This window comes from Elephas maximus, chromosome X (genome assembly GCF_024166365.1).
Source record: "Elephas maximus indicus isolate mEleMax1 chromosome X, mEleMax1 primary haplotype, whole genome shotgun sequence".
In the NCBI taxonomy this organism is placed as follows: domain Eukaryota; kingdom Metazoa; phylum Chordata; class Mammalia; order Proboscidea; family Elephantidae; genus Elephas; species Elephas maximus.
Window position 1 is genome coordinate 26910979 of NC_064846.1, and position 25219 is coordinate 26936197.

The 25219-nt window shown below is 40.9% G+C and overlaps 1 protein-coding gene across 2 annotated transcripts in view; it reads right to left on the reverse strand.

The window, feature by feature from the left end:
* Positions 1-18640, reverse strand: part of OCRL (OCRL inositol polyphosphate-5-phosphatase) — a 52254-nt gene extending 33614 nt beyond the window's left edge. For both annotated transcript variants that reach the window (XM_049872109.1, XM_049872108.1), the window contains exons 1-7: positions 18417-18640; positions 18098-18177; positions 13567-13646; positions 9103-9141; positions 1080-1190; positions 612-698; positions 1-121 (exon numbers count right to left, since the gene is read on the reverse strand). In XM_049872109.1, the coding sequence (XP_049728066.1) occupies positions 1-121; positions 612-698; positions 1080-1190; positions 9103-9141; positions 13567-13646; positions 18098-18177; positions 18417-18455 (557 nt within the window). In that variant the 5' untranslated portion in view covers positions 18456-18640. The remainder of the gene's footprint in view (positions 122-611; positions 699-1079; positions 1191-9102; positions 9142-13566; positions 13647-18097; positions 18178-18416) is intronic.
* Between the last annotated feature and the right edge of the window lie 6579 nt (positions 18641-25219).

Sequence of the window (25219 nt, forward strand, 5' to 3'; positions counted from 1 at the left end):
ATTCTATTGACAGAAGTGGGTGGGGGTGGGGGCTCCCGATGAGTCCCTGTAGGTGGATTTGGTGAACTGATTTTCTTGTCCAAATTCATAGATGAAAAGTTATCCTCAAATCCAAGAAGCCCTGAAGGACACAGAACCCAAAGTCAAAAGAGGGATGAGGGAGAAGCTAACATCACTGGCATCACTACAATGAAAGGTACCAGAAAGGTGCTAATAACTTAAATTGGGGAAAAAAACCATCTGTCCCTAAAACAAGGATATAACCTTCCAGTTAGCAGCTAAGTGCTTTAACCACTGTGCCACCAAGGCTCCTTAAAACAACAGTAGGTTACATTATTCTGGGACCTGAATAACAATTAAAAAAAAAGCTAGCATTTATTGAAGATGTAGCACAACACCTTACATCATTATCTCCCTCGTCACAAAAACCTAATAGCTAATATGCCACAGGCTTAAGAGTCACATTAGTCAGGGGCATGGGCTAGCTAAAACCACTCCATAGGAAAATGTGCCCGACACTGCCATTAATCCGTATCATTTCATCTGTCCAGATAAAACTGATTGACTCTGCAATGATCATAGCAACCAGGGAAAAAGAACCCTTTTAATACCTGAAAACCCAGGTTTGTCTTTAGTGTCTAATTTCTGGTACCAGCTGGATGAGTCCTTTTGCTCTGGAACAAGAAGCTGTAACTGAGCTGGAGAGAGAAAGGTCCTGGTCAGAAACTGGGAAATCCCTTCACTGAGTAGAGTTTCCCATAATCAAAAGCCATTCACATAATACTCCTCAAACGCAGAGGCCAGCACCATTCCCGAACATAAAGGAAGAGCCTAAGAAAATGTATCTGTCTGCCACGACACTGACCATTCTGGAAAAAGGTTCAAATTGTCCTTAAAGCTAAATAGGCTTGTTCCCTAATCTATCCCTGGGTTCATCCCCTAAAGAAAGATAAAAAAAAAACACTATTAAGGCCTGAAGGGTGAGGTACTTTGCTAATGGCCACTTGCCTCTATATCCACAAGTAAGGATTTTACTCCTATTTAAATTGTAGGAAGAAAGTTGCTGAGTCTTGAGTTACCTTCCTGAGCAGCAAGAACCTCTGAGAGGAACTTCGAGCAGTGTTCCTCATTAGGGATTTCAAAGCAGCGCTCTCTGGTCCAGTCCCCCTGAACCCGAATTTTGCAGCCACCTAAAAAGACATACATATAGCTATTAAACACGATGTTTAATTGTGATCATATCCTCAACTCAGCAGGTTAAAAGAAGGTCCAGATCACAAATATTCCAGACCTCTAATGTAGGAAGCATATGTACAAGATCCAGGGATTCAGTGTGGTGGGAAGTGGGAGGAGAGGACGCAGAGAGGGAAACCTAGGAGAAGTTAGCGCTCCTAAAGGCTGATCAACTGTGTCAATGAGCAACTCGATATAATGATAAGATACGTATAGAAATCATAGTTCCCTACATTTGATATCTCTCTCAGATGTAAGCACAGGGACCTCCAAACTCTAGCAAAAGATATATTCCCCAACCATCCCCCTTCCATCCCCTGGCTGGAAATTCCTACCATTATAAATCCCGATCGTGTAACTGAAGCATGAAAAGAATAAAGGAACAATGGCTTGTTCATAGGTACAGATTCTATCTGGGCTAACAAATTTACAAGCTAATTTAAAAAATGAATAGTGGGATTGGTCCAAATTATTCTGAAAAAAAGCCTCTATACCTCATTATCTCACGTGAAAAGCAAATGTCTTGAATAAACTTACCAAAGCAATATAATGACCTATGTCCAGTAGTTGTTTGGTTTGAGTAAAAACCCGTTATCGTCCAATCAATTCCAACTGATAACAACCCTATGGGACAGAGTAGAACTGCCTCACAGGGTTTCCAAGGAGTGGCTGGTAGATTCGAACTGTCGACCTTTTGGTTAGCAGCCATAGCTCTTAACCACTGTGCCACCAGGGCTCCATGGTTCATGTATAGCCAATTGGAAAATAAAGTAATTAGAAGCAAAGTTATCTAGAACTTTGGTTTCTTATGTATATAACATATTATCTCCCCTTTTCTGATGCCTTATAGCTACCATCTGTATCAATCGTTTGGACATGGTGATCCAAGAAATCTATGCCCTTGCTTATATTAGGACTTTAACGGTTTATTACATGTATTGATTTCTCATGCCCCACAAAACTACAAACTCTTTGAGAGCAAAAGGTAGGCTTGCATATACAGATTACCCAACACAACAGTTTTGAAGGTCCAGGGTGACCAACTGTTTTAGTTTGTCCGGGACTGAGGGGTTCCCGGGATACAGGACTTTCAGTGCTATAACTAGGAAAGTCCCAGGCAAACCGGGAGGTTGGTCTCTTGACTGGTGACAGTGACGCCAGACTTCAGAGAGGTAAGGCATTTAATAAGTGACTGTTGAACTGAGCTCTTAACACTCATAAATAACAAAGAAATGAGAAAATAAAATGAAAATCTTAGTTACTTATGGTGAAAATGCACTTCTGAAACTTCGGCTGTCTTTTCTCCCTTTGTATTTCCTGATGTTTCTATCTTCAAAGATGGAATTAAAAAAGGAAAGTAAAAGTAGTGATTAAAAAAGACCCAAACCTGTTGCTGTTGAGTTGATTCCAACTCACAGTGACCCTATAGGACAGAGTAGAACTGCCTCATAGGGTTTCCAAGGAGCGGCTGGTGGATTCAAACTGCCGACCTTTTGGTTAGCAGCTGTAGCTCTTAACCACTGCACTGCCAGGGCTCCACGAGATAAAAATGAAGAGAAAAAAAAAAAAAAAACGAAAAAGAAGGCACCCAAGTGGACCAGAGATAAGAAAACTCATGAGAGTGCCATGGTAGGGAGAGGGCTTATGAATAGACTGTTTCAACGAGCAGCAGCCTTGAAGATACAGGGGAAAACTCCTTCAAGGCATAACAAGTCCTCCCTTTCTCAGGTCATTTATACTAAAAGTAGCGGGAAAAAGAGCAGTTTCTATCTGATAGAAACTTAGAACAAGAACACATATCCTCTCTCCCACAATCCTTGAAAGATATATTTTAGAAATACAAAAATTAAACTCAAACTGACCCATTTAATGGCCAAAAGATTCCAGAAACTGCTTACAAAGTAACACTGGATACTATTTCGCCATGTAACCTGGGAAAGGGGACAAACTACTTCATGACCCAAACTTCTACTCTTTTTCTCCCTTCCAACACCCTCTGGGCCTCCAACAACCCATAACCTCAACGTCTCTGAACACTACTCTTTCTACCACTCAGCAGTTCTCAAGTATGGATGCACTGGAATCACCAGAGGTGCTTCTAGAAAAACTGACGCTGGGCCCCACCCCAGGCCAATTGAAACAGAACCTCTGGGGATGAAGCACAGGCATGAGGAGTGTTTAAAACACTCCCCAGGTGATTCTAATGTGCATCCATATTGAAAACCAGAGTCCAGGCTGGTCCCTGAGAATAGCATTCCCCTGCAGCCCTCTTAGGTGAAGGCTGTTTATAGTCCCTCACACACTGTAATTTAAGGATGCTGTCCTATTTTTTCCTAATGCTACCTCCAGACCATTCCTTCTCCTCCTCCCTGAGGAAAATCCTTATTCCTTGGAAGCTCATTATCTTCTGAGCTATAGTATCTTCTTTCCTTCCCTCTTCTTCAATGAGATCATCTGCCATACTCCCAGAAACTTCTGAATCCAGGATTCAACACCTGACTCAAAAAACTTCCACCTCATAAAGCTCTAATTCCAATGTCCCACTCTGACCTGTTATTCCTTCCAGCTTACTTTCTCATTATCCCCATTTTAACTGTTCTTTTTTTTTTTTTTAGCTTCATGGGAACCTATGGAGCCCTCCACTTTCTCACTATCCATCAGCTCCCTCCTGCTTTCACGACCCTTTTTATCAAACAAATGCCGTTATTACACTCTTGGAAAAAACCAGAAGTGCCTTACTTGGCTAAATTCCAACCCTCAGAATCCAACTAATTGCCTTCTTTGTACTTTTACCTGAGCAACAAGAGGGGGTAAACACACACACAGGCATGCAAGCACACAGGCGGAATGCTATCATTATAAATTCTTGACTGCCAACCTCAACCAGGCCCTCTGTGATAGGAAGCAATTTTAAGTCTACTATCTGGAACAACTATTTCATATCTTCTCCTCTTCTCAATCCCTCTCATTCCAAGCAGTTTACTTCACTTCCTCCTTCAGAGAAAAAAGAAGTCATCACATGAAAACCTACCTGTATTTGTACTCATCATCTCTTTTCCCTTCTGATACAAGGAACGAAGATTACTCCTATCAAACGCTACCTTTACTTTGAATTATAACCCCTCCAATTCTCTCAGGAATCTTACAATCACATGCATTTCCCAGGACACCCCACCCCAATATCTTTAATGTTTCCCTTTCACAGGCTCCTTCCCATCAGCATTAAATCGTGCTCAAAGGCCTTCCCATTAAAAAAAAAAAAACCTTCCTGGATTCCATATTTCCTTCCAACTCCAGTCCATCTCTACATTATCCTGCTCCACAGTCAAGCTTTAAAAAACACAAAGTCACTACTTGCTCACTTCCCATTTCTCTCTTTAATCCTTCCCAATATGATTTTTACTCCCACCGCTCGTCTGAAATTGCTTTGCCTAAGGTCACCAACAACTTCCATATTACTAAATCCAGTGAATACTCTTCCATCATCTTACTAGGCCTACCAGCAGAAATCAACAGTTGAGTACTCCTCGAAATACTCTCTTCTGAAGGCTTCCATGCTACCATACTCATCTAGTTTGTCTCTCTCTGGTCACTAATTTTTAGTGCCCTTGATATCTCCTCCTCTACCTTTTAAAAAGTAGAGTTCCTTAGGGTTCAATCCTAAACCCTTTTCTCACTCTATACCAGAACTGTCCAATAGGACTTTCTGTGATGATGGAAATGTTCTATAACTGTGTTGTCCAATATGGTAGCCAATAGCCACACGTGTCCAATGAACACTTGAAATGTGGCCAGTGCAACTGAGGAACTGAATTTCACACTTCATTTTTAATCAATTTAAACAGGTAGATGTAGCTAAAAAGTGGCTACCATATTAGATAGCACAGCTTTATAGGCATTCACATCATCTCTCATGGTTTCAAATCCCATCTAGTAGCCTAGACCTTTCTTCTAAGCTTTAGAGACATATATTCAACTAATTTAACATCTACACTCAAATGTCTCAAAGAAATTCAAACTACACATGGCCAAAACTGAATTCATGACCCCACTAAAGGACAATTTATTTCTCCTGCAATGTTTCTTATTTCTGCAAATGCAGTATCAACCATATCCATGCCAGAAACCTGGGATTCATCCTTGCGACCTTTCTTCCTCTGATTCCCTATACCCAAATCAATTCCTGTTATTTTTACCTCAAATCTGTCCACTTCTCTCCATTCCTACTGCCACCATACTCTCTAGCATAAACCGCTGAAATAGCTTGCTAACTGGACTCTCTGCTTCCATGTAAATCAGATGACACACCAGCATGAAATCCTTCATATTCGTCCCATCTTTTAAATCTAAAAATCCAGATTCCTCACCATGGCTTACAAGATCCTGCTTGGTCTGGCCCTTGCCTGCCATCCCTTGGTGCCTAAGTCTCACTTGTTCAGGCACTCTGGCCTTTCATTTCAGAGAAAGTGCCAAACTACTTCCCAATATAACAAACCCTGGTGATGCAACGATTAAGTGCTTGACTACTAACGTTAAGGTTGATGGTTCAAACTCACCCAGTGACTCCACGGGAGAAAGACCTGGTGATCTGCTCCCATAAAGATTACAGCCTAGAAAACTCTATGGGGCAGTTCTACTCTGTCACATGGGGTCACTATGAGTCCAAATCAACTCAACAGCACCTGGCAACAACAACTTCCCAACTTTAGGTCTTTGCACATGTAGTTCTCTTTACCAGGAATACTCTTTCCCTCATCTTCATCTAACTTTTACTTAGCCCCTCTGGTCTCAACTGAAATGTCACTTCCTCAAAGAGGCCTTTCCTGACCACCCTGCCTAATTTAGTTACTGCTCTTATACACTTTTTGTATGTCTTGATAGCATTTATCAAAACTGCAATTATGCAAGTATCTATACCTTACTGGTTTAGAGTCCATTTCTTGTACTAAGTTCCATGAAGTACTATGACTGCATTGTTTTCTGATATATCCATACAGTCTAGCACAGTGTGTAAGCAAAGAAAAGGTATTCATACTGTTATAGAATGAATTAATGAATTATAGACACATATGTGACACTAGTACCAAACAGCACAGAAGCAGGAACCAAAGGAGCAGCAACCTTATCTATGCTGGTCTCCACGATTCTGCAGCACTTAGAACCCAAACCCAAACCCAAACCCACTGCCATCTCATAGCGACCCATAGGGTTTCCAAGACTGTAATCTCTAGGCAAGCAGACTACCACATCTTTTCCTCGAGGAGCCGCTAGTGGTTTTAAACCACTGACCTTTAAGTTAGCAGTCAACTGCTTTAACCACTGTGCCACCAGGGCTCCTTAAAACAGTGCCTGGCAAATAGAAGGTGCTCAATGAATATTTTTTGAATAATGAATAAATTAGGGAGGATTTAATATTAGGAATTAGTATAATACAGTCTATCGATAGGTCACATATGGCAGGCCAATATAACCACCTCCACAGATACTGAAAAGATGTTTGATAAAATTCAACACACAGTCATGATTTTAAAAAACATGTGAACTTGAATTAGATGCAGCTTTGTAATATGGTAAAAAATAAAAACATCTCTCAAATTAACAGGCAGTAACATCCTTAAGACTGAAAAATCATTTGAGGCTTTCTCAGTAAAATCAGGAGCTGAACAAGGGTCATCATCATTATTTAACACGGACCCCAAAATTCTCATTGGTGCAGTAAAACTAATAATCAGTGCTACTAGAAAGGAGACAAAATTTTTATCAGAAGATGATTAAGGATGTCTACAAAAACCAAACAAACAAAAAAGGATTTAAAATAAATTTCAGTGAAGTTGCTGGATAAGAGAGAAATATCCAAGACACAATAGCTTTTCTGTAAACTAATAATATGCAATTAGAATATAACAGAAAAAACATTCTACTCACAATAGCAGCAAATAGACAGGTAAAATCCACCTTAAAACCTTAACCTAAAAAACTGCATACAATGAAGATGTATTACCTTCATAATCAGAAAAAAAAATTTATTACCAACATCCAGACAATGGGAAAACACCAATCTACAGGGAGATCACGCCTGCCATACAAACCCAGGGTCCTCCAGCTGCAATATGCTGTGCGCCCTGAAGGTTTATGTATGAAGCCCAAGGATCAAGATAAAATCTAGTTTCAGTGCCTGACCCATTGCCATCAAGTAGATTCTGACTCATAGAGACTCACAGGGCAGAACGGAACTACCCCACAGGGTTTTCAAGGCTGTCATCTTTACAGAAAAAACCCTGATGGCATAGTGGTTAAGTGCTAAGGCTGGTAACCAAAGGGTCAGCAGTTTGAATCTACCAGGTGCTCCTTGTAAACTCTATGAGGCAGTTCTACCCTGCCCTATAGGGTTGCTATGAGTCCGAATTGACTCCACGGCAACAGGTTTTAATCTTTACAGAGGCAGACTGCCACATCTTTCTCCCATGCAGCAGCCGGTGGGTTCAAACTGCCCACCTTTCAGTTAACAGCCATGCACTTTAACCATTGCACCACCAGGGGTCCTTTTTAGTTTCAGTGCAAATACTACCAAATGAGCAGAAATAACAAAGGATTTTATTCAAGTAGTCACTATGAACTCTGGACACAGCAGTGCATGGCTAATTTCTATAATGTAGGAGAGGTTACAACAAAACGAATGCTGTAAACCGGGTGTTTATAAGAAAAATGGCACAGCTCAGTTTAACTCTTCAGCTTTGGATCAAGTACCTATTTCTACACCAAGAACAGGATATTTCTGTATCTTATTACAGCAGCAATGTCAGTCACTGCTTAACTGCCTTTGCTCTAATTTTGCTTTTTTACTGCTCTTTTTCCTTCTTTCTAAGCAGAATAAGACATAGATATTAAGCTATTTTCTCTCTTGGATACCTGCAGTAGAAGCCAGCAGCTGGGTTTGCTTATAAAACCAGAACCAGAAAAGGCCTACTTAAATAGGTCAATACAAATTGATGGTGCTAAGGGCAGAGACTGTGTTTAAATAGAATTATGTCTAGCCCATAGCCCCTCGCTAAGTGCCAAGCCCCACTCATCCTAGTGTTAGCTGATGAGGCAACCTGTTTGATCCATATTCACACGGTCAGATACTCTATTCCATAGAAACCTCAAAGTAGTCACAGTAGCTAAGTGCCCATTTTCTCTTCTCCATAACACAGTACAATTAGATGATAAACAAAGAACAGCTTGCACAGAAAGTCAGTGGTAATTTGCTTCAAACAGATAAAAATGAGAGAACAGAGACAGCAAGAAGGAAGATCGTGTTCCCTCTGATAAAGAATCAGATGAGATGCCTTGAAGGGACCAGGCATAAATACAAGACGAAAAATATTTCCAAAAAAAAAAAAAAGGTATGCTGAGGACAAGCAATTTTATGGACTCTGCAGTCTCTGGAAATAATATAATAAATCATGGAAAACAAAAATAATAATAATAGGGTAAAAAAAAGCTGAAAACATTAACAGCAATCAAAAAAACAACAACAACCAACCCATAAACCTCATGTGCTTTAAACACTTTACTAGCCCTGCCTACAATTATCAATTCCACAACAATGGTTTAACTGATGGCAACAATATTGGTAGCTTAAAGAAGTTCGGTCTTAGAAAAGCAGATCATGTTTTCCATTTTTATAAAGATTCTTGCCAGCTTACATGTTTTTCTTAGCATTCCTCCCAGTGCCAATTTGTATGGCTGCTTTAAGAAAATGAAGACTAATACAGGATAAGATGGTAAAATAAAAGGTGTGCCAAAAAAAAAGTTGTCTTAAATATAGTGGGTATTCAAGCAAACATTTGTTGATTGAAAATCAACTCCATTCAGAAAGATACTCACTGTTTGAAGCTATGTCAATCAAAAGAGTTTCTTCCGCTTCTGAGGGGGAAAAAGAAGAAAAGGATCAGAGAAGAGAAAACCATTCATTACAACCAAAAGGATTACATGCCCAACTAAATAACTGCTTCTTAGTCACCACTCCTAGGTCTTAGAACACATTCAAAAAAAATTCTTTGCTTCTTTGTTTAGTACTTTTTTAAAAAAGGATTTTAATAGTACTATGCTCTAGACATTATGAGCAATTCAACTAAAAGGAAAATGAATTGAACAAGTAATCAAACATCCACTGTCATCGAGTCAATGCCAACTCATAGCAACCCTATACAACAGAGTAGAACTGCCCCACAGAGTTTCCAAGGCTGTAAATCTTCATGGAATCAGACTGCCATATCTTTCTCCCACAGAGTGGCCTGTGGGTTCGAACTGGCAATCTTTTGGTTAGCAGCTGAGTGCTTTAACCACTATGCCACCAGGGCTCCTACAGTAATCAGATAGAACTCCTCAAAGTAAATTGATGAATGACAAATTAATAGTAGAGAACATTAACAACATGTTAGTAATTCCTCTCAACTATAACATACTGATTTAAGATGATCTAACCGTGTCACTTAGAGAGTTCTTACAGAAGTCCAGTGGAAACCCTGGTGGTACAGTGATTAAGTGTTACAGCTGCTAACCAAAAGGTCAGCAGTTCGAATCCGCCAAGTGCTCCTTGGAAACTCTATGGGGCAGTTCTACTCTGTCCTATAGGGTCGCTATGAGTTGTAATCCACTTGACAGCAACGGGTTTGGTGTTTTTGGTTTTTATAGAAGGCCAAGGAAGTGACCCCAAAGGCCCAGAAGTGAATTACTTTCCTAACTCAGCTCTAGTCTTTGAAATTTCCCAGTGATCTCAGTATTTCTGCCCCTGCCTGGAATAGAAGAGTACCAGTATACCTGAAGTTCTTTGACTGGCTTCAGCTTACAGTTAACACCCGTGAACCCAAGACCCACAGTACCCAACAGGAAGTATAAAACAGGGCAAAGCACAGTATCCAAGTTCTGAGTTCTCTTATCTCTCGATGGTTCTTTTGGACTTCCTTCCTTCCTTACCTCTAGTGTCCAAATTCAACCTACCTCTTCCTCTCTGACTTCCATCACCTGCCAGGCCCTCCTGGCTAGTTGAACTCTGAGTACTGACTCCTCTGGATTAGGCAGATCTACCTTGGACAGATGGAGTAGTCTCAGCCTTTTCTAGTTCCCTCACTAGATTGTATATTTGGCTCCATTATTCAGGTGCAATAGAAGCAATTGGTAAGTGTTATGGATTGAATTGTGTCCCCCCAAAATGTGTGCCAACTTGGCTAGGCCATGATTCCCAGTATTGTGTGACTGTCCACCGTTTTGTCATCTGATGTGGTTTTCCTGTGTCTATGATGTTTAATGAAGCAGGATTAGGGGCAGTTATGTTAATGAGGCAGGACTCAATCTACAAGACTAGGTTGTCTGTTGCATCAATCTCTTTTGAGATATAAAAGAGAGAAGTAAGCAGAGAGACAGCGGGACCTCATACCATCAGGAAACAAGAGCCAGGAGAATAGTGCATCCTTTGGACCTGGTGTCCCTGTACCCGAGAAGCTCCTTGACCATGTGAAGATTGATGACAAGGAGTCTTTCCCCAGAGCCGACAGAGAGAGAAAGCCGTCCCCTAGAGCTGACACTCTGAATTTGGACTTGTAACCTACTAGAGTGTGAGAATAAATTTCTCTTTGTTAAAGTCATCCACCTGTGGTACTTCTGTTATAGTAGCACTAGATAACTAACAATAAGGAACTGAGTTGGCTAATATAAGAAAATAGTCTCGTTATTATTACTAGCATGATACACCCACGGAAAATAGGACACCAAGACATAGGTATTATATGTTCACCATTGTTCACCAGTAACTTAGTTTTGTAAAACCTGAGTGCTTATAGACAATTGACAAAATTGATGTACTGGTCAGGAAAAAGAAAGGACGTGAAAATTCCAAGGAAGTAACTGTTCCTTTCACCATGTGAAACTACTGTGTGCGTGCATACGTATTTTCCCAGATCCCAAGGGGCAGCATCACAATCTACCAATCTGTTGTTTCTTATTAAAAACAATACTAAGAAACAGGGTAGATGAGACCTTACAAATTGTATGAAACAGTACAGAGCTATCAGGATACTAATCTGAAGTCATGTTCTTTGGCTTTTCTCTTCCTTAAAGGACTGGGTATGTAACAGACGGTGCTACAAAAATTAGGTGACCACAGCAACTTACTAAGGCATACAGTTGCCTTGTTTAAATTTCTTTCACACATGGCAAGCTAAATAGTTATGACTTCATTCTTCTATATAATGTGGAGACTATTCATTGCAGATATTTTTAATTCTTAATACATGCTGTCTTAAAAAAAAACAACATACCCTTAGTATTTCCACTTATAGGAATATATCCTAAAGAAATAAGAGATGTGCAGGAAGATGCATGTATAGAGATGTTCACACTATTATTTATACTAGTGAAAAACAAGGGAAAAAAAATCCAATTATCAAACACAGGTGAATAATTAAACTATAGGCCATTCATAAAATGGAATACTATCCAGTCACTAATGGCATGGAAAAGAGCTCATAATATGATCGCATGTGGAATAGACAAAAAAAAAAAAAAAACTGTATATACAGTACGAGTCTCACCCTGAAAGTTACATGCGTAGAAAAAAATGCTAAGTGTTTCTCTCTCAAGGATGAGATTGGGCCACTTATTTTCTTCATACTTTTCTGTAATTTCCAAACCTTTTACAGTACATGTTACTTTTGCAATAAAAAAAAAGTTAACTGAATGCTTCGAAGGCCTGCGTAGCAGGGCCAGGGGTTTAGGGACCATGGTTTCAGGGGACATCTAAGTCAACAGGCATAATAAAATCTATTAAGAAAACATTCTGCATCCCACTTTGGAGAGTGGTGTCTAGGGTCTTAAACACTAGCAAGCAGCCATCTAAGATGCATCAATGGGTTTCAACCCACCTGGAGCAAGGGAGAATGAAGAACACCAAAGACACAAGATAAGTATGAGCCCAAGAGGCAGAAAGGGCCACATAAACCAGAGACTGCATGGGCCTGAGACCAGAAGAGCTAGATGGTACCCGGCTACAACTGTTGACTGCCCTGACAGGGAGCGCAATGGTGAGCCCCTGGGGGAGCAGGAGAGCAGTGGAATGCAGACTCCAAATTCTCATAAAAAGACCAGACTTAATGGTCTGTCTGAGACTAAAAGGACCCTGGTGGTCATGGCCCCCAGACCTTCTGTTGGCCCAGGACAGGAACCATTCCCGAAGCCAATTCTTCAGACATGGATTGGACTGGACGATGGGTTGGAGAGGGATGCTGGTGAGAACTGAGCTTCTTGGATCAGGTGGGCACTTGAGACTATGTTGGCATCTCCTGCCTGGAGGGGAGATGAGAGCAGAGGGGGTCAGAAGCTGGCCGAGTGGACACAAAAATAGCGAGTGGAGGGAGGGAGTGTGCTGTCTCATTAGGGGGAGAGCAATTGGGAATATATAGCAAGGTATATATAAATTTTTGTATGAGAGACTGACGTGATTTGTAAACTTTCACTTAAAGCACAATAAAAATTAAAAAAAGTTAAATGTAATTTAAAAAAAATCAATGCACAATAGGATTCACCTACAATTTTTCTAAGGTTCTCCTCAGGTTTCCCAAGAAGCTATAAGCGATACACTGCCTGATGAAACCAGTGGACCCTGTGTTAACATAATGCATTTCTTCTCTAGTAATCAATTTCCTTTCTACAGCAATTTGAGATGACAGAAGCAACACCTCCTACACAAACTTTCCAGTTTTTGCGTTTCATTATAGCAAATGAAACAACAGATTTTCTGTTCTCAGTCCCCAAATCTGAGGGCAGGAAGTCAAATATTTCCTCCCTGGAGTCAATTTTCTTATGATTCACCAATGTCAAGGTTTGAGTTAGCACAATTGAGTGAAAGGTATTAGAACCTGGAGAGTTTGTTGCCAAATGTTTTAATTTCAAATAGTGTAGGAAGAAAGTGCTGAATGTGTGTGAATCCAGGCAACCTTGATACTTTACCGTAAGTAGTGTGTCAGTTAAGTCCAAGAATGTCATTTAAATCCAGACATAGTTCAGTAAGCCTAAAAGACTATGTATAGGTAACAGACTACATAGATCTCTAACCCCAGCCAGAGAAACAGGTAAGACAATATATATAGAGTTTACTTTTTATAACCCTTCAACACTCTTAGACAAAGCATTATCATTCTCTTGATGGTAGATTATTAATGTTACCTTTTTTTGCAAAGAGTAATACATTTCATTTTACTTGAAACGATGAATTTTCGATACGTATGGAATTATGCAATGCAATAATGACCAAGGAAAACATTACAAAATGAGCCAAGCAATTACAGCAAGTACCTTGAACACATCTAAAGTGGCTATTTATAGGAATGATATCTTGAACGTGCTGTTCCTTTTCATGCAACTGGATTATTAACCTAGGAAACAGAAGAATGTATCAACGAATAGTTTATTGAAAAACCCAGACATTTAGCAACAAAACACAGTGCTGTCTTGTTATATAAATCTAATCTGTATTTGTTAGGCCCAATATATTTAGTTCTCTGGACCTGAGCATTATGACAGCTAGAATATTGGTTTAGTTTTAAAAAGATGCTTGCGGTGATCAATATCTGAATACCCACAGTCCTATATGCCATAAAAAAAACTTACAGTGTATGTCCGAAAAACAGCTTACAATTTTAAGAGCATGAGTTATAGATGACACGCCTTCAGAGTATGCACACCAGAGTGAAGAACTAACAGCGAGATGTGAACTCCATGAGTTCAGGGACTGTGTCTGTCTTCTCACCACAGTATTTCTAGCACCCAGCACAGTACCTAGCACGTAGCAGTTGCTCATGTTTGTTGAATGAATGAAATAGAAAATTCATATATTAGCTTTCCAGTCATACTCCTATAGCTTTTTACCAAAGAATGGTTCAATTTCTTCAAACAAGCATGCAGGCTCATGGAGAACAGAAGGTGCCCAGCCCACCAGATCAGTCCAAATAACCCTAGTGGCCAGCAAGGTAACAGATATCACAACCAGGCTGACTTCGTATCTCCTGTGTTTTTACTTTGGTTTTCAACTTTATGCTGGTATTTCTAAATAGGGATTACTGAACTTGACTCCCCAGTGTGAAATGCAAGACTTCTAAAATCCATATGTACTCCTGAAAGATTAATTTTCATTTATTACTTATCCTTAGTGGCCCAGAATCAAGGTATAACCTACTGGTAAACAGTCATCCTGAAGGTCTCCTAGCTTCCCCAAAGTTGAGCACTCTTCAAGTGCTTCTTTTTGCCAGAAATGCTCCTCTCTTTTTTTCCTGGAGAACATCTACTTATCCTTCAAGGCCCAGCTCAAATATCACCTCCTTTTTTTTTGGTGAAGCTTTTCCCCACATCCCCAAGCAGAGCTGGTGGCTTCGTCTCCTTTCCTTGCCCCTCTAGTACAGTATGTTATTTATAGTTCTATTTCCCCACACTCTGTTACAGATATATCTATTTCCCCTCACTGATTTGAGCTCCTTGAAAGCAAGCACGCTATCATATTCAGTTTTGTCAGTTTTCTCTCCTGCCTAGTAGGTGTTCAATAAATATTTGTTGAATAAATGAACTAGCTTAGTTAAGCTATAAACAGAGGCTAATTTTTAAATATGACTGTTCAACATCTGGCATTAAAAATATTTGTTTGGAAGGTTGTGGTTTCTATTTTGTTGTCTTTTGGGGGGATTATTGTTTTAGCTTTTTGATTTTTCTTCCAAATGTGTTAATTTTGAAGGGGATAGCCTGGGGAAAGGGTTGCTTAGATATAACTAAAAGAAATAAAAGTACTAATGCTGTCTTTGTGTTATGATCTTGTTTGCCTAATTTGGCTAATTTGCATTTTAAGGTGATTGGAAAAAATGGGGTAGGACTTTTTCAACCTGGAAAATTCATAATTCCATCAGAAAAAAAAAAGAGCCCTGTAAACCAAGATGGAGACCAGAAACTAAATAAAAGGATTATAAATCAAGGGTCAAGGAGGAAGAGCTTACTTTAAGGAAAATTAACATAAACCGATATACGTAATCTCAAAATAAATAATGTAGCCTAGAAATGGTGTTGGACATTAGCAGAAAGTTTCAACTAGACTGTAATGTTAAAAACCATCACAAAATGAAGAAACTGGGAATTTAAGTTAATGCCACAAACATTTATTGAATATCTACTACATGTTAGTCACTAAACAAACTATGGTGAATGACTAAGGCTAAAAATAAGCATGAAAATTCTACCTAAACATAATCATTCATTTCAGAAAAGGATTTTTTTACAAAAAGGTATATGGCAAAACAATGGAATCAGAATTTGGTAGTTTCAAGCAGAAGAGTGTTGGACAAACTGTGTCAACTCAGCACTATCCCTAGGAGAAAAATGCCTTCTTTGATTTGTTCAAAGAAGGTTTAAGGTGAACCAACAGCTTCTATCGTAACCTATTATCCTTAAAAAAACTGAACCCTAGTGTTTGATTCCCCATTTCCAAAAACCTTTTTAACTGTAATTTTGGCCTCTCAAATAAAGTTCTCCTAAACCCCAGTGGCGTAGTGGTTAAGTGCTACGGCTGCTAACCAAAGGGTCAGCAGTTCAAATCCCCCAGGCGCTCCTCGGAAACTCTATGGGGCAATTCTACTCTGTCCTATAGGGTCGCTATGAGTTGGAATTGACTCGACGGCACTTGGTTTGGTTTTGGTTTTTTATGGTTGCAAGCAAGAGCTACAGCCCTGAAGATTAAGATAGGCTTCAAATTATAGGATAAAAAGGCCCAAAGTAAAAAAAATAAAAATGAAAAAATTCTGGCTACCCAAGTCAGAGAAGGCACCCAAAAGACTTGAATTTGAGATTATAGATAGTATTATGGTATTAGGGGGTCTCCAGGGAATGATTTTCAAAAACCTACTCAGATAATGTATTTCTGAGATAGGTTACTGATTGAGAGTCAAGCCTCCCTACGTAGCTGGGAGGAGGCATGGAGTAGCAGTTGCGAACTGGGGCACCAGAGCTATGTTGCAGAGGTTCAGAACTCAGCTATGATACTTCCTGTGAAGAAGTGACTTAATCTCTCTGTACCTCAATTTCTATACCTATAAAAGAGGGATGATGATCATCATCTTGCTATTTCATCATAATCCTCACATGAGGGTCAAATGAACTGATCTGTCAAAAGTGCTTTGAACATATTGAGCCATTAAATGTTGGTTGTTGCTATAATACCTTATACAGAATTAGAACACAAGAATTTGATTTCTCCGTGAAGAAGATACAAATAGTCAGGAGAGCTACCGTTGTGAGTTTAAGAGTACTTCTAGTATCAGAGCTCCGATAGGATGAGGCGCTTATTTATCTCAAGGCCAGCTGCTCAGTCGCTTATTAGCTGAACAGAGTTCCAACCCTACAAAACCAAGACACCAGATCCTAGACTGTGGTCATTTCCATAAGGAGCTATTCGATTTAATCCCCATAATCTTGTTTTTACAGAAGAGGAAACTGAGGCACAAAACATTTCCTGGTTTGCTCAAAGGTCACATTTCAAAAGTGGCACAACTGAGAATTCAACCCAGGTCTGTGGATTCCACATCCATTGTTCTCTTCACCCCATCTTAGCCTTTGGAAGTGGCAGTGGTATTCCAGGTTTTAATCCATTTTTCTGTTGAACTTAGTTTATTAAACTGGTCTTCCAGGGTTTGCGGAAACTGGAAAAATAACATGAATTTCCCACATCAACAGAAATGACCAAGCAGGGCCCAGGGAAGAGCTACTTCACAGAACCAGATGATGTCCAGTTAAAGTGGTTCTAATAGTCTCAGAAGAGGACAGGCTAGGCCAGTGGACATTTTTTCTGTGTAAATTAGATAGCCAGACACAGACTGAGTCTGGAGATTCTGAAAGTGGGGGCTGAGGGAAATTGTTTTTAGGCAGAATCCAATATTGGGAGATGGCAGGGTTGAAGGGGTCGACACTTAACCTCAGGAGAAATCTGACATCAAGAAACCAGTGGGCACCTACAGGAGGTGACTTGGGCGCACAGAGATAGGGGCCTCTGATATGTTGTGGTCTCACCATGGATACTTTGGAGATGAGGCGTTAGTAGCAAAGGAGTGAGATCAACAGCTACAGTGATTAAAAAAAAAACTTTTCATCAATCCATCACCAGTATTTACTGAGCTCCTATGTGCAAACTGCAAGATGACACACACTGATAAAATGTCAAATGTCATTTACACTTCTACAGATTTCATTACCCTTTCTCTCTCAATGTGTGAGGCCTCCACAAAACTATTACTGAACTAATGACTCTGCATTCCTTAGAGTGAGTTGAAAGGTTTTGAATTTGGTGGGATGGGGGCTGGGGAGACTGGAGGAACCAGTTGAATGGGGTTAAGAAAAGGCAAGTCTTTAACTTTTGTAGTGCAGCAATTCTATAGCGCTTTAAGTTTTTGTAAAACACTTCCCCATTTATTAATTATTCCTCTAGTTATAACTCCAAAGGCTATAAGGTAAGGCAGTTCATATTTTTACTTAAGCAATGAGGACACTAAGCAAGCTTTATTGACTTACCCAAGGTTACACAACACATGTCAGTTTGCAGGGACAGGAACTAAGAACCCAGGCTTCCTGCTTCCCTGCCCACTGAGTCCTCCCACTAAGCCACACTGCCTGGCACAAGCTAGCGGCTTGGAAATTCAGGGCACAGCCCCGTCGTTACAGAGCACTCGCGCTTCACACCTGGACCTGAACCTGTTGCCCGCATGGCCTCGGTGGCAGGAGGGTGGCAGGGTGGTCGCGGTTTGGGGGTGGGGGTAATGGCAAGCTCCCTTCTCTGTGGGATCTGGTGGTTACTTACTCATATTGCCCGTTCCTCTGGGCTAGGGTTAGGGCGCAGGGCTCCCGAAGGGGCCCGTTCATCTCCATACCCTCGACAGTATGTGGGCACAGGTTAAGGGTCTCCTCTAGAAGCGCGCCCAGGGAGGGTGGTGCGGTGCGGAGGGAGCCTCCTGCCCCTCTGCCCGACCCCCCGGTGTCGCCTCCTGCACCACCCCGCACCCCCTGGCATTGCTCGGCCTCTGGGCCCCACCGTCCCCCGACCCGGTCCCCAGGATTCCGCAGTCCCCCGGCCCCCACCCTCGGCTCGGCCTCCCCTCCCCCTCCTCTCGGGCGGATACGGCAAGGGGCTGGGCTCCGACCGGGAGCGGCGGCTCCATCCGGGCGGCCTCTGGGCTCAGCGGGGCTGCGGACTGCGGGCGGATCCGACGACGCTGCCTCCCGCGTCCTCTCCCCCCGCCCGCCGCTGCTGCGCGTCGCTTGAGGAACGGCTCCGCGCCGGGAGCCGGGAGCCGGGAGCCGAGAGCCTGACCCGAGAGAGAGCGGCGCCTCACGCCCCCGCCGGTTTTCCAGTCCGCCGCAGATTCCGCCCCCTGCGGCCAAGCAGCGGAACTGCAGGGAGAGACCCGACGGACTGGGGGCTTCTCTACCACGTCCAGCAAGGAATGCGTTTTCAGTGCTACCTGTGACACCCGAATGGTTCTGGGTACTTTGAAGATGACCACAGAAGCAAAAACGCAGTCATACCTGTAAGGGAACTCACAACGTGTTAGGCCAATAGGACCTATATCATCCAGTCAAAAAAAATCCTTATTAATGTTTTAACGCACCGCGGTGGTTATCCTACCTCTCAGATGTTCTTCCAGTCCTCTTCTTTCTTCTATTCCTAAGTAGGAAAATCCCCCAAAGCTTAGAGCCTTGTTCCTCCTTTGCGCCCCTTCCAAAGCAACTCTAAGCAGGCAACCTCCAAATCTATATCCCTGGCCCAGACCTCTTAAAAACCAAAAACCAAACCCAGTGCGGTCGAGTCGATGCCGACTCATAGTGATCCTATAGGACAGAGTAGAACTGCCCCATAGAGTTTCCAAGGAGCGCCTGGGGGATTCGAACTGCCGACCCTTATGCTTAGCAGCCGTAGCATTTAACCACTACACCACCAGGGTTTCCCCGGAACTCTTACCTAATATATATTCCATTGTTAACATAACACTAACGAAACTCATAATAATTTCACCCAGACATTTAGGCTTAAAACTGCAAAGCCATGTGCTTTCTGCCGCTCTCCTAATTTCTCTGAATCCAATCAGCCAACAAGCTTCGTTAATATTTTCTTCGCAATTACTTTTACTCCTTGTTTTCTCTCCACCAGTACTTTATTGTAAGCCTTTGTGATAGCCTATCTGGGTTACTGCATTTTCCCCAAATAAGTCAGGTTGGATTTAATCTCTCCTTTAACCATTTTACTTTGTTCACAGTCATAAAAATATTCTTCCCAGAGTAATGTTTTAACTGTGCTTAGTTAGCTAGTGTTGCTGTAACACAAATATCACAAGTGGATGGCTTTAAAGAACAGATTTTTTTTTTCTTACAGTTCTGGAGGCTAAAAGCACAAATAAGGGTCTCAATGGTGATTCTGTGTAGGTAGTCCAGGGTGAACCCCTCCCACCCGCAAGCATTCCTATCTCTGCGTCTTAAAACAAACCAACCAGCCAGTTGCCTTCTAATTGATTCCGACTCATGGCAACCCCATACATGCAGAGTAGAACTGCGCTTCATAGAGTTTTCACAGTTATGACCTTTCAGAAGCAGATGCCAGGCTTTTCTTCCAAGGTGCCTCTGGGTGGGTTCAAATTGCCAACCTTTTGGTTACTAGTCCAGTGCTTAACCATTTATACCACACAAGCACTCCTCTATGTCTAATCTGCTCTTTTTATAACTCAGAAGGGATTAGATTTAGAACTCATCCTACTCAGATATTATATAATTAATGTAACAAAGAAAACCCTATTTCCAAACAAGATTACATGCACAGGTATGGGGTTAGGATTCCAACACACTTTTTTTGCGGGGTGGCACAATTTAATCCATAGCAAATTGTGTTATTTATCTGCTCAGACTCTACAATGGATTAGAAACCAAGACTGATTTTAAAGCTATAGTAGCTAAGACAGTATGGTATGGAGATAGACAGACCAATAGAACACAGAGCCCCAAAACAGACCCACACATAGATGGAAAGCTGATATTAAGCATACGTGACATTTCAAATCAGTGGGCAAAGAACAGATTATCCACCAAAAAGTGCCGGGACTATTGATTACCCATAAGTGTAAATTATAAAATTAGACCCCTACCTCATACCACAGAGGGGAAAAAAATCAATTCCAGGTAGATTAAAAATCTGATTGTGAAAAAAGAAAAATTTTACAACATTCAGAAGAAAATAGAATATCTTTATGACCTTGGAATAGGGAGTAAGAATGATTACTTGATACTAGGAAGCATAAACAATAAGGAATAGGTCAATACATTTAACTTAATTAAATTTCAAAATGTATGTACTTCAAAACATGTTAAAAGACAAGCCACAGACTAGGAGAAGACATTTTCAATTTATAAAACAAACAAAGGATGACCTATGAGGCTCTACACTTTTGGCCATCATCACATTTCTGACTTTCTTTCCTACTAATCTTAGTCACACTGGCTCCTTGATGTTCCTAGGACTTGACAGGCACGCTCTTACCTCAAGGCCTTTTTACTTCCTGCTCCGTCTGCTGTACCCTCATATCTTTCACATCTTTGCTCAAATGTAACTTTCTCAATGAGGCCTTCCCAGACTGCTTTATCTAAAATTAGAATTCAACAATCCTTCCACCTCAAGTAAACATGCTCCTTATTTCTCTTCCCTGTTTATTTTTCTCCAGAGAATTTATTACTATCTATTATATTTTATTATATAAAAAAATACTATTTTACTTATCGAACTTGTTTATCATTTATCTTTCCCTATAGAATGTAAGTTCCATGAGGGCAAAAATTTTTGTCTGTTTTGCTCATAGCTGTATTTCCAGCGCGTCAAGCCCTTCCTGCAACAAAGTAGATGCTCAAAAAATACTGATTAAATGAATGAATGAATTAGTATCCAGAACATATGAAGAACTTCTATAAATCAGTAAAAGAAAGAAGCTTAGTAGAAAAATTGACAAAAATATATGAACAAGCTATTCATAGACAAGAAAACCCAAACAGTCATTAAAGATATGAAAGTATGTGCAACTTTTCAGGGAAATGCAAATTAAAACCATGAGATACTATTTCACAAACATCAGTTTGGCAAAAATTTAAAAAATCAGACAACACCAAGTGCTATTGATGATGTAGAAAAGATAGAACTCTGATCCACTGCTACGAGTGTAAATTGGTAGAACTGCTTTGAAAAGCAATTTGACAATGTCTGATAAACTCGATCTCCACGTATCTGTCAGTTTGTAATACTATGGGGGCTTGTGTGTTGCTGTGATGCTAGAAGCCAAGCCACCAGTATTCAAACACAAGCAGGGTCACCCATGTGGACAGGTTTCAGCTGAGCTTCCAGACTAAGACAGACTAGGAAGAAGGATCCGGTGATCTACTTCTGAAAAGGATCAGCCAGGGAAAACCTTATGAATAGCAGTGGAACATTGTCTGATATAGTGCCGGAAGATGAGCCGCCCCAGTTGGAAGGCACTCAGAATACGACTGGGAAAGAGCTACCTCCTCAAAGTAGAGTCAACCTTAATGACATGGATGGAGTAAAGCTTTTGGGACCTTCATTTGCTGATGTGGCACGACCCAAAATGGGAAGAAACAGCTGCAAACATCTATTAATACTCAGAACATGGAACATACGAAGTATGAATCTAGGAAAATTGGAAATCATCAAAAATGAAATGGAACACATAAACATCAATATCCTAGGCATTAGTGAGCTGAAATGGACTGGTACTGGTCATTTTGAATCAGACAATCATACGGCCTAGCATGCCAGGAGTGACAACTCGAAAAGGAATGGTATTGCATTCATCATCAAAAAGAACATTTCAAGACATGTCAGTGATAGGATAATATCCTTACACCTACAAGGAAGACCAGTTAATATGGCTGTTGTTCAAATTTACGCACCAACCACTCAGGGCAAAGATGAAGAAACTAAAGATTTTTACCAGTGTCTGCAGTGTGAAATTGATCAAACACACAATCAGGATGCATTGATAATTACTGGCGATTGGAATGCAAAAGCGGAAACAAAGAAGAAGGACCCAAAGTTGGAAAATATGGCCTTGGTAATAGAAACAATGTTGGAGATCACATGACAGAATTTTGCAAGACCAATGACCTCTTCATTGCAAATACCTTTTTTAACCAACATAAGCAGCGACTGTATACATGGACCTCGCCTGATGGAATACACAGGAATCAAATCGACTACATCTGTGGAAAGAGACGATGGAAAAGCTCAGTATCATCAGTCAGAACAAGGCCAGGGGCCGACCGTGGAACAGACCACCAATTGTTCATAAGCAAGTTCAAGTTGAAACTGAAGAAAATTAGAATAAGCCCAGGAGAGCCAAAGTATGACCATGAATAGATCCCACCTGAATTTAGAGACCATCTCAAGAATAGATTTGATGCGTTGAACACTAAGGACCAAAGACCAGAGGAGTTATGGAATGACATCAAGGACATCGTATATGAAGAAAGCAAGGGGTCATTAAAAAGACAGGAAAAAAAGAAAGCAAGAGACTCTGAAACTTGTTCTTGAACGTCAAGTAGCTAAAGCAAATGGAAGAAATGATGAAGTAAAAGAGCTGAACAGAAGATTTCAAAGGGCGGCTCCAGAAGACAAAGTAAAGTATTATGATGACATGTACAAAGACCTGGAAAAAGAAAACCAAAAGGGAAGAACACACTCGGCATTTTTCAAGCTGAAAGAACTGAAGAAAAAATTCAAGTCTTGATTTGCAGTGGTGAAGGATTCTATAGGGAAAATATTAAACAATGCAGGAAGCATCAAAAGAAGATAGAAGGAATACACAGACTCATTATACCAAAAAGAATAAGTCGATGTTCAACCATTTCAAGAGGTGGCATACGATCAGGAACCGATGGTACTGAAGGAAGAAGTCCAAGCTGCACTGAAGGCACTGGTGAAAAACAAGGCTCCAGGAATTGACAGAATACCAATTGTGACGTTTCAACAAACAGATGCAGCACGGAAGTGCTCGCTCATCTATGCCAAGAAATTTGGAAGACAGTTTCTTGGCCAACCGACTAGAAGAGATCCATATTTGTGCCTATTCCCAAGAACGGTGAGCCAACCAAATGCAAAAATTATTGAACAATATCATTAATATCACCTGCAAGTAAAATTTTGCTGAACATCATTCAAAGGTGGTTGCAACAGTATATCAACAGGGAACTGTCAGAAATTCAAGCTGGATTCAGAAGAGGATGTGGAACCAGGGATATCATTATTGATGTCAGATGGGTCCTGGCTGGAAGCAGAGAACACCAGAAAGATGATTAGCTGTGTTTTACTGACTATGCAAAAACATTCGACTGTGTGGATCATAACAAATTATGGATAACACTGCAAAGAATGGGAGTTCCAGAACACTTAATTGTGCTCATGAGGAAACCGTACATAGATCAAGAGCAGTTGTTTCGAACAGAACAAGGGGATACTGTGTGGTCTAAAGTCAGGAAAGGTGTACATCAGGGTTGTATTCTTTCATCATACTTATTCAATCTGTAGGAAACCCTGGTGGCATAGTGGTTAAGTGCTACGGCTGCTAACCAAAGGGTCAGCAGTTCAAATCTGCCAGGCAGTCCTTGGAAACTCTATGGGGCAGTTCTACTCTGTTGTATAGGGTTGCTATGAGTTGGAATTGACTCGAAGGCGCTGGGTTTGGTTTGGTTTGGGTATTTGATCTGTATGCTGAGCAAATAGTCTGAGAAACTGGACTATATGAAGAAGAACAGAGCATCAGGATTGGGGGAAGACTCATTCACAACCTGCGTTATGCAGATGACACAACTTTGCTTGCTGAAAGTGAAGAGGACTTGAAGCATTTACTGATGGAGATCAAAGACCACAGCTTTCAGTATGGATTATGCCTCAACATAAACAAAAGAAAAATCCTCACAACTGGACCAATAAGCAACACCATGATAAATGGAAGAAAGATTGAAGTTGTGAAGGATTTCATTTTACTTGGATCTACAATCAACACCCATGGAAGCAGCAGTCAAGAAATCAAAAGATGCATTGCTTTGGGCAAATCTGCTGCAAAAGACCTCTTTAAAATGTTGAAAAGCAGAGGTGTCTGTCACTTTAAGAACTAAGGTGCACCTAACCCAAGCCATGGTGTTTTCAATCGCCTCATATGCATGTGAAAGCTGGACAGTGAAAAGGAAGACTTAATAAGAATTGATGCCCTTGCATTGTGGTGTCGTCGAAGAATATCAAACATACCACGGACTGTTAAAAGAATGAACAAACGTGTTAAAAGAACGAACAAAGTACAACTAGAATGCTCCTTAGAAGCAAGGATGGTGAGACTAGGTCTCACATACTTTATACACGTTATCAGGAGGGATCAATCCCCAGAGCGGGACATCATGCTTGGTAAAGTAGAGGGTCAGCGAAAAAGAGGAAGTTTCTCAACCACATGGATTGACACAGTGACTGCAGCAATGGGCTCAATCAAGCATAACAAGGATTGTGTGGATGGCACAGGACCACACAGTGTTTCATTCTGTTGTACAAAGGGTCACTATGAGTCGGAACCGACTTGACGGCACCTAACAACAACAACGAAAAAGTTGAATATGCAATACACTCCAATCCAGAAATTCCACTTCTATCTAGGTGGTGGTGTTGTTAGTTTCTGTCAAGTTGGTTCTGACTCATGGTGACCTTATGTATACCCAGTACAGAATGAAATGTTGCCTGGTTCCACATCATCTTCACGATGGTTGGTATATTCGAGTCCATTGTTTTGGCTATTGTGTCAATCCATCTCATCAAGGGTTTTGTTTGTTTTCGTTGACCCTCTACTAACCATGATGGTCTTTTCTGGCAATTGGTCTTTCCTGATGA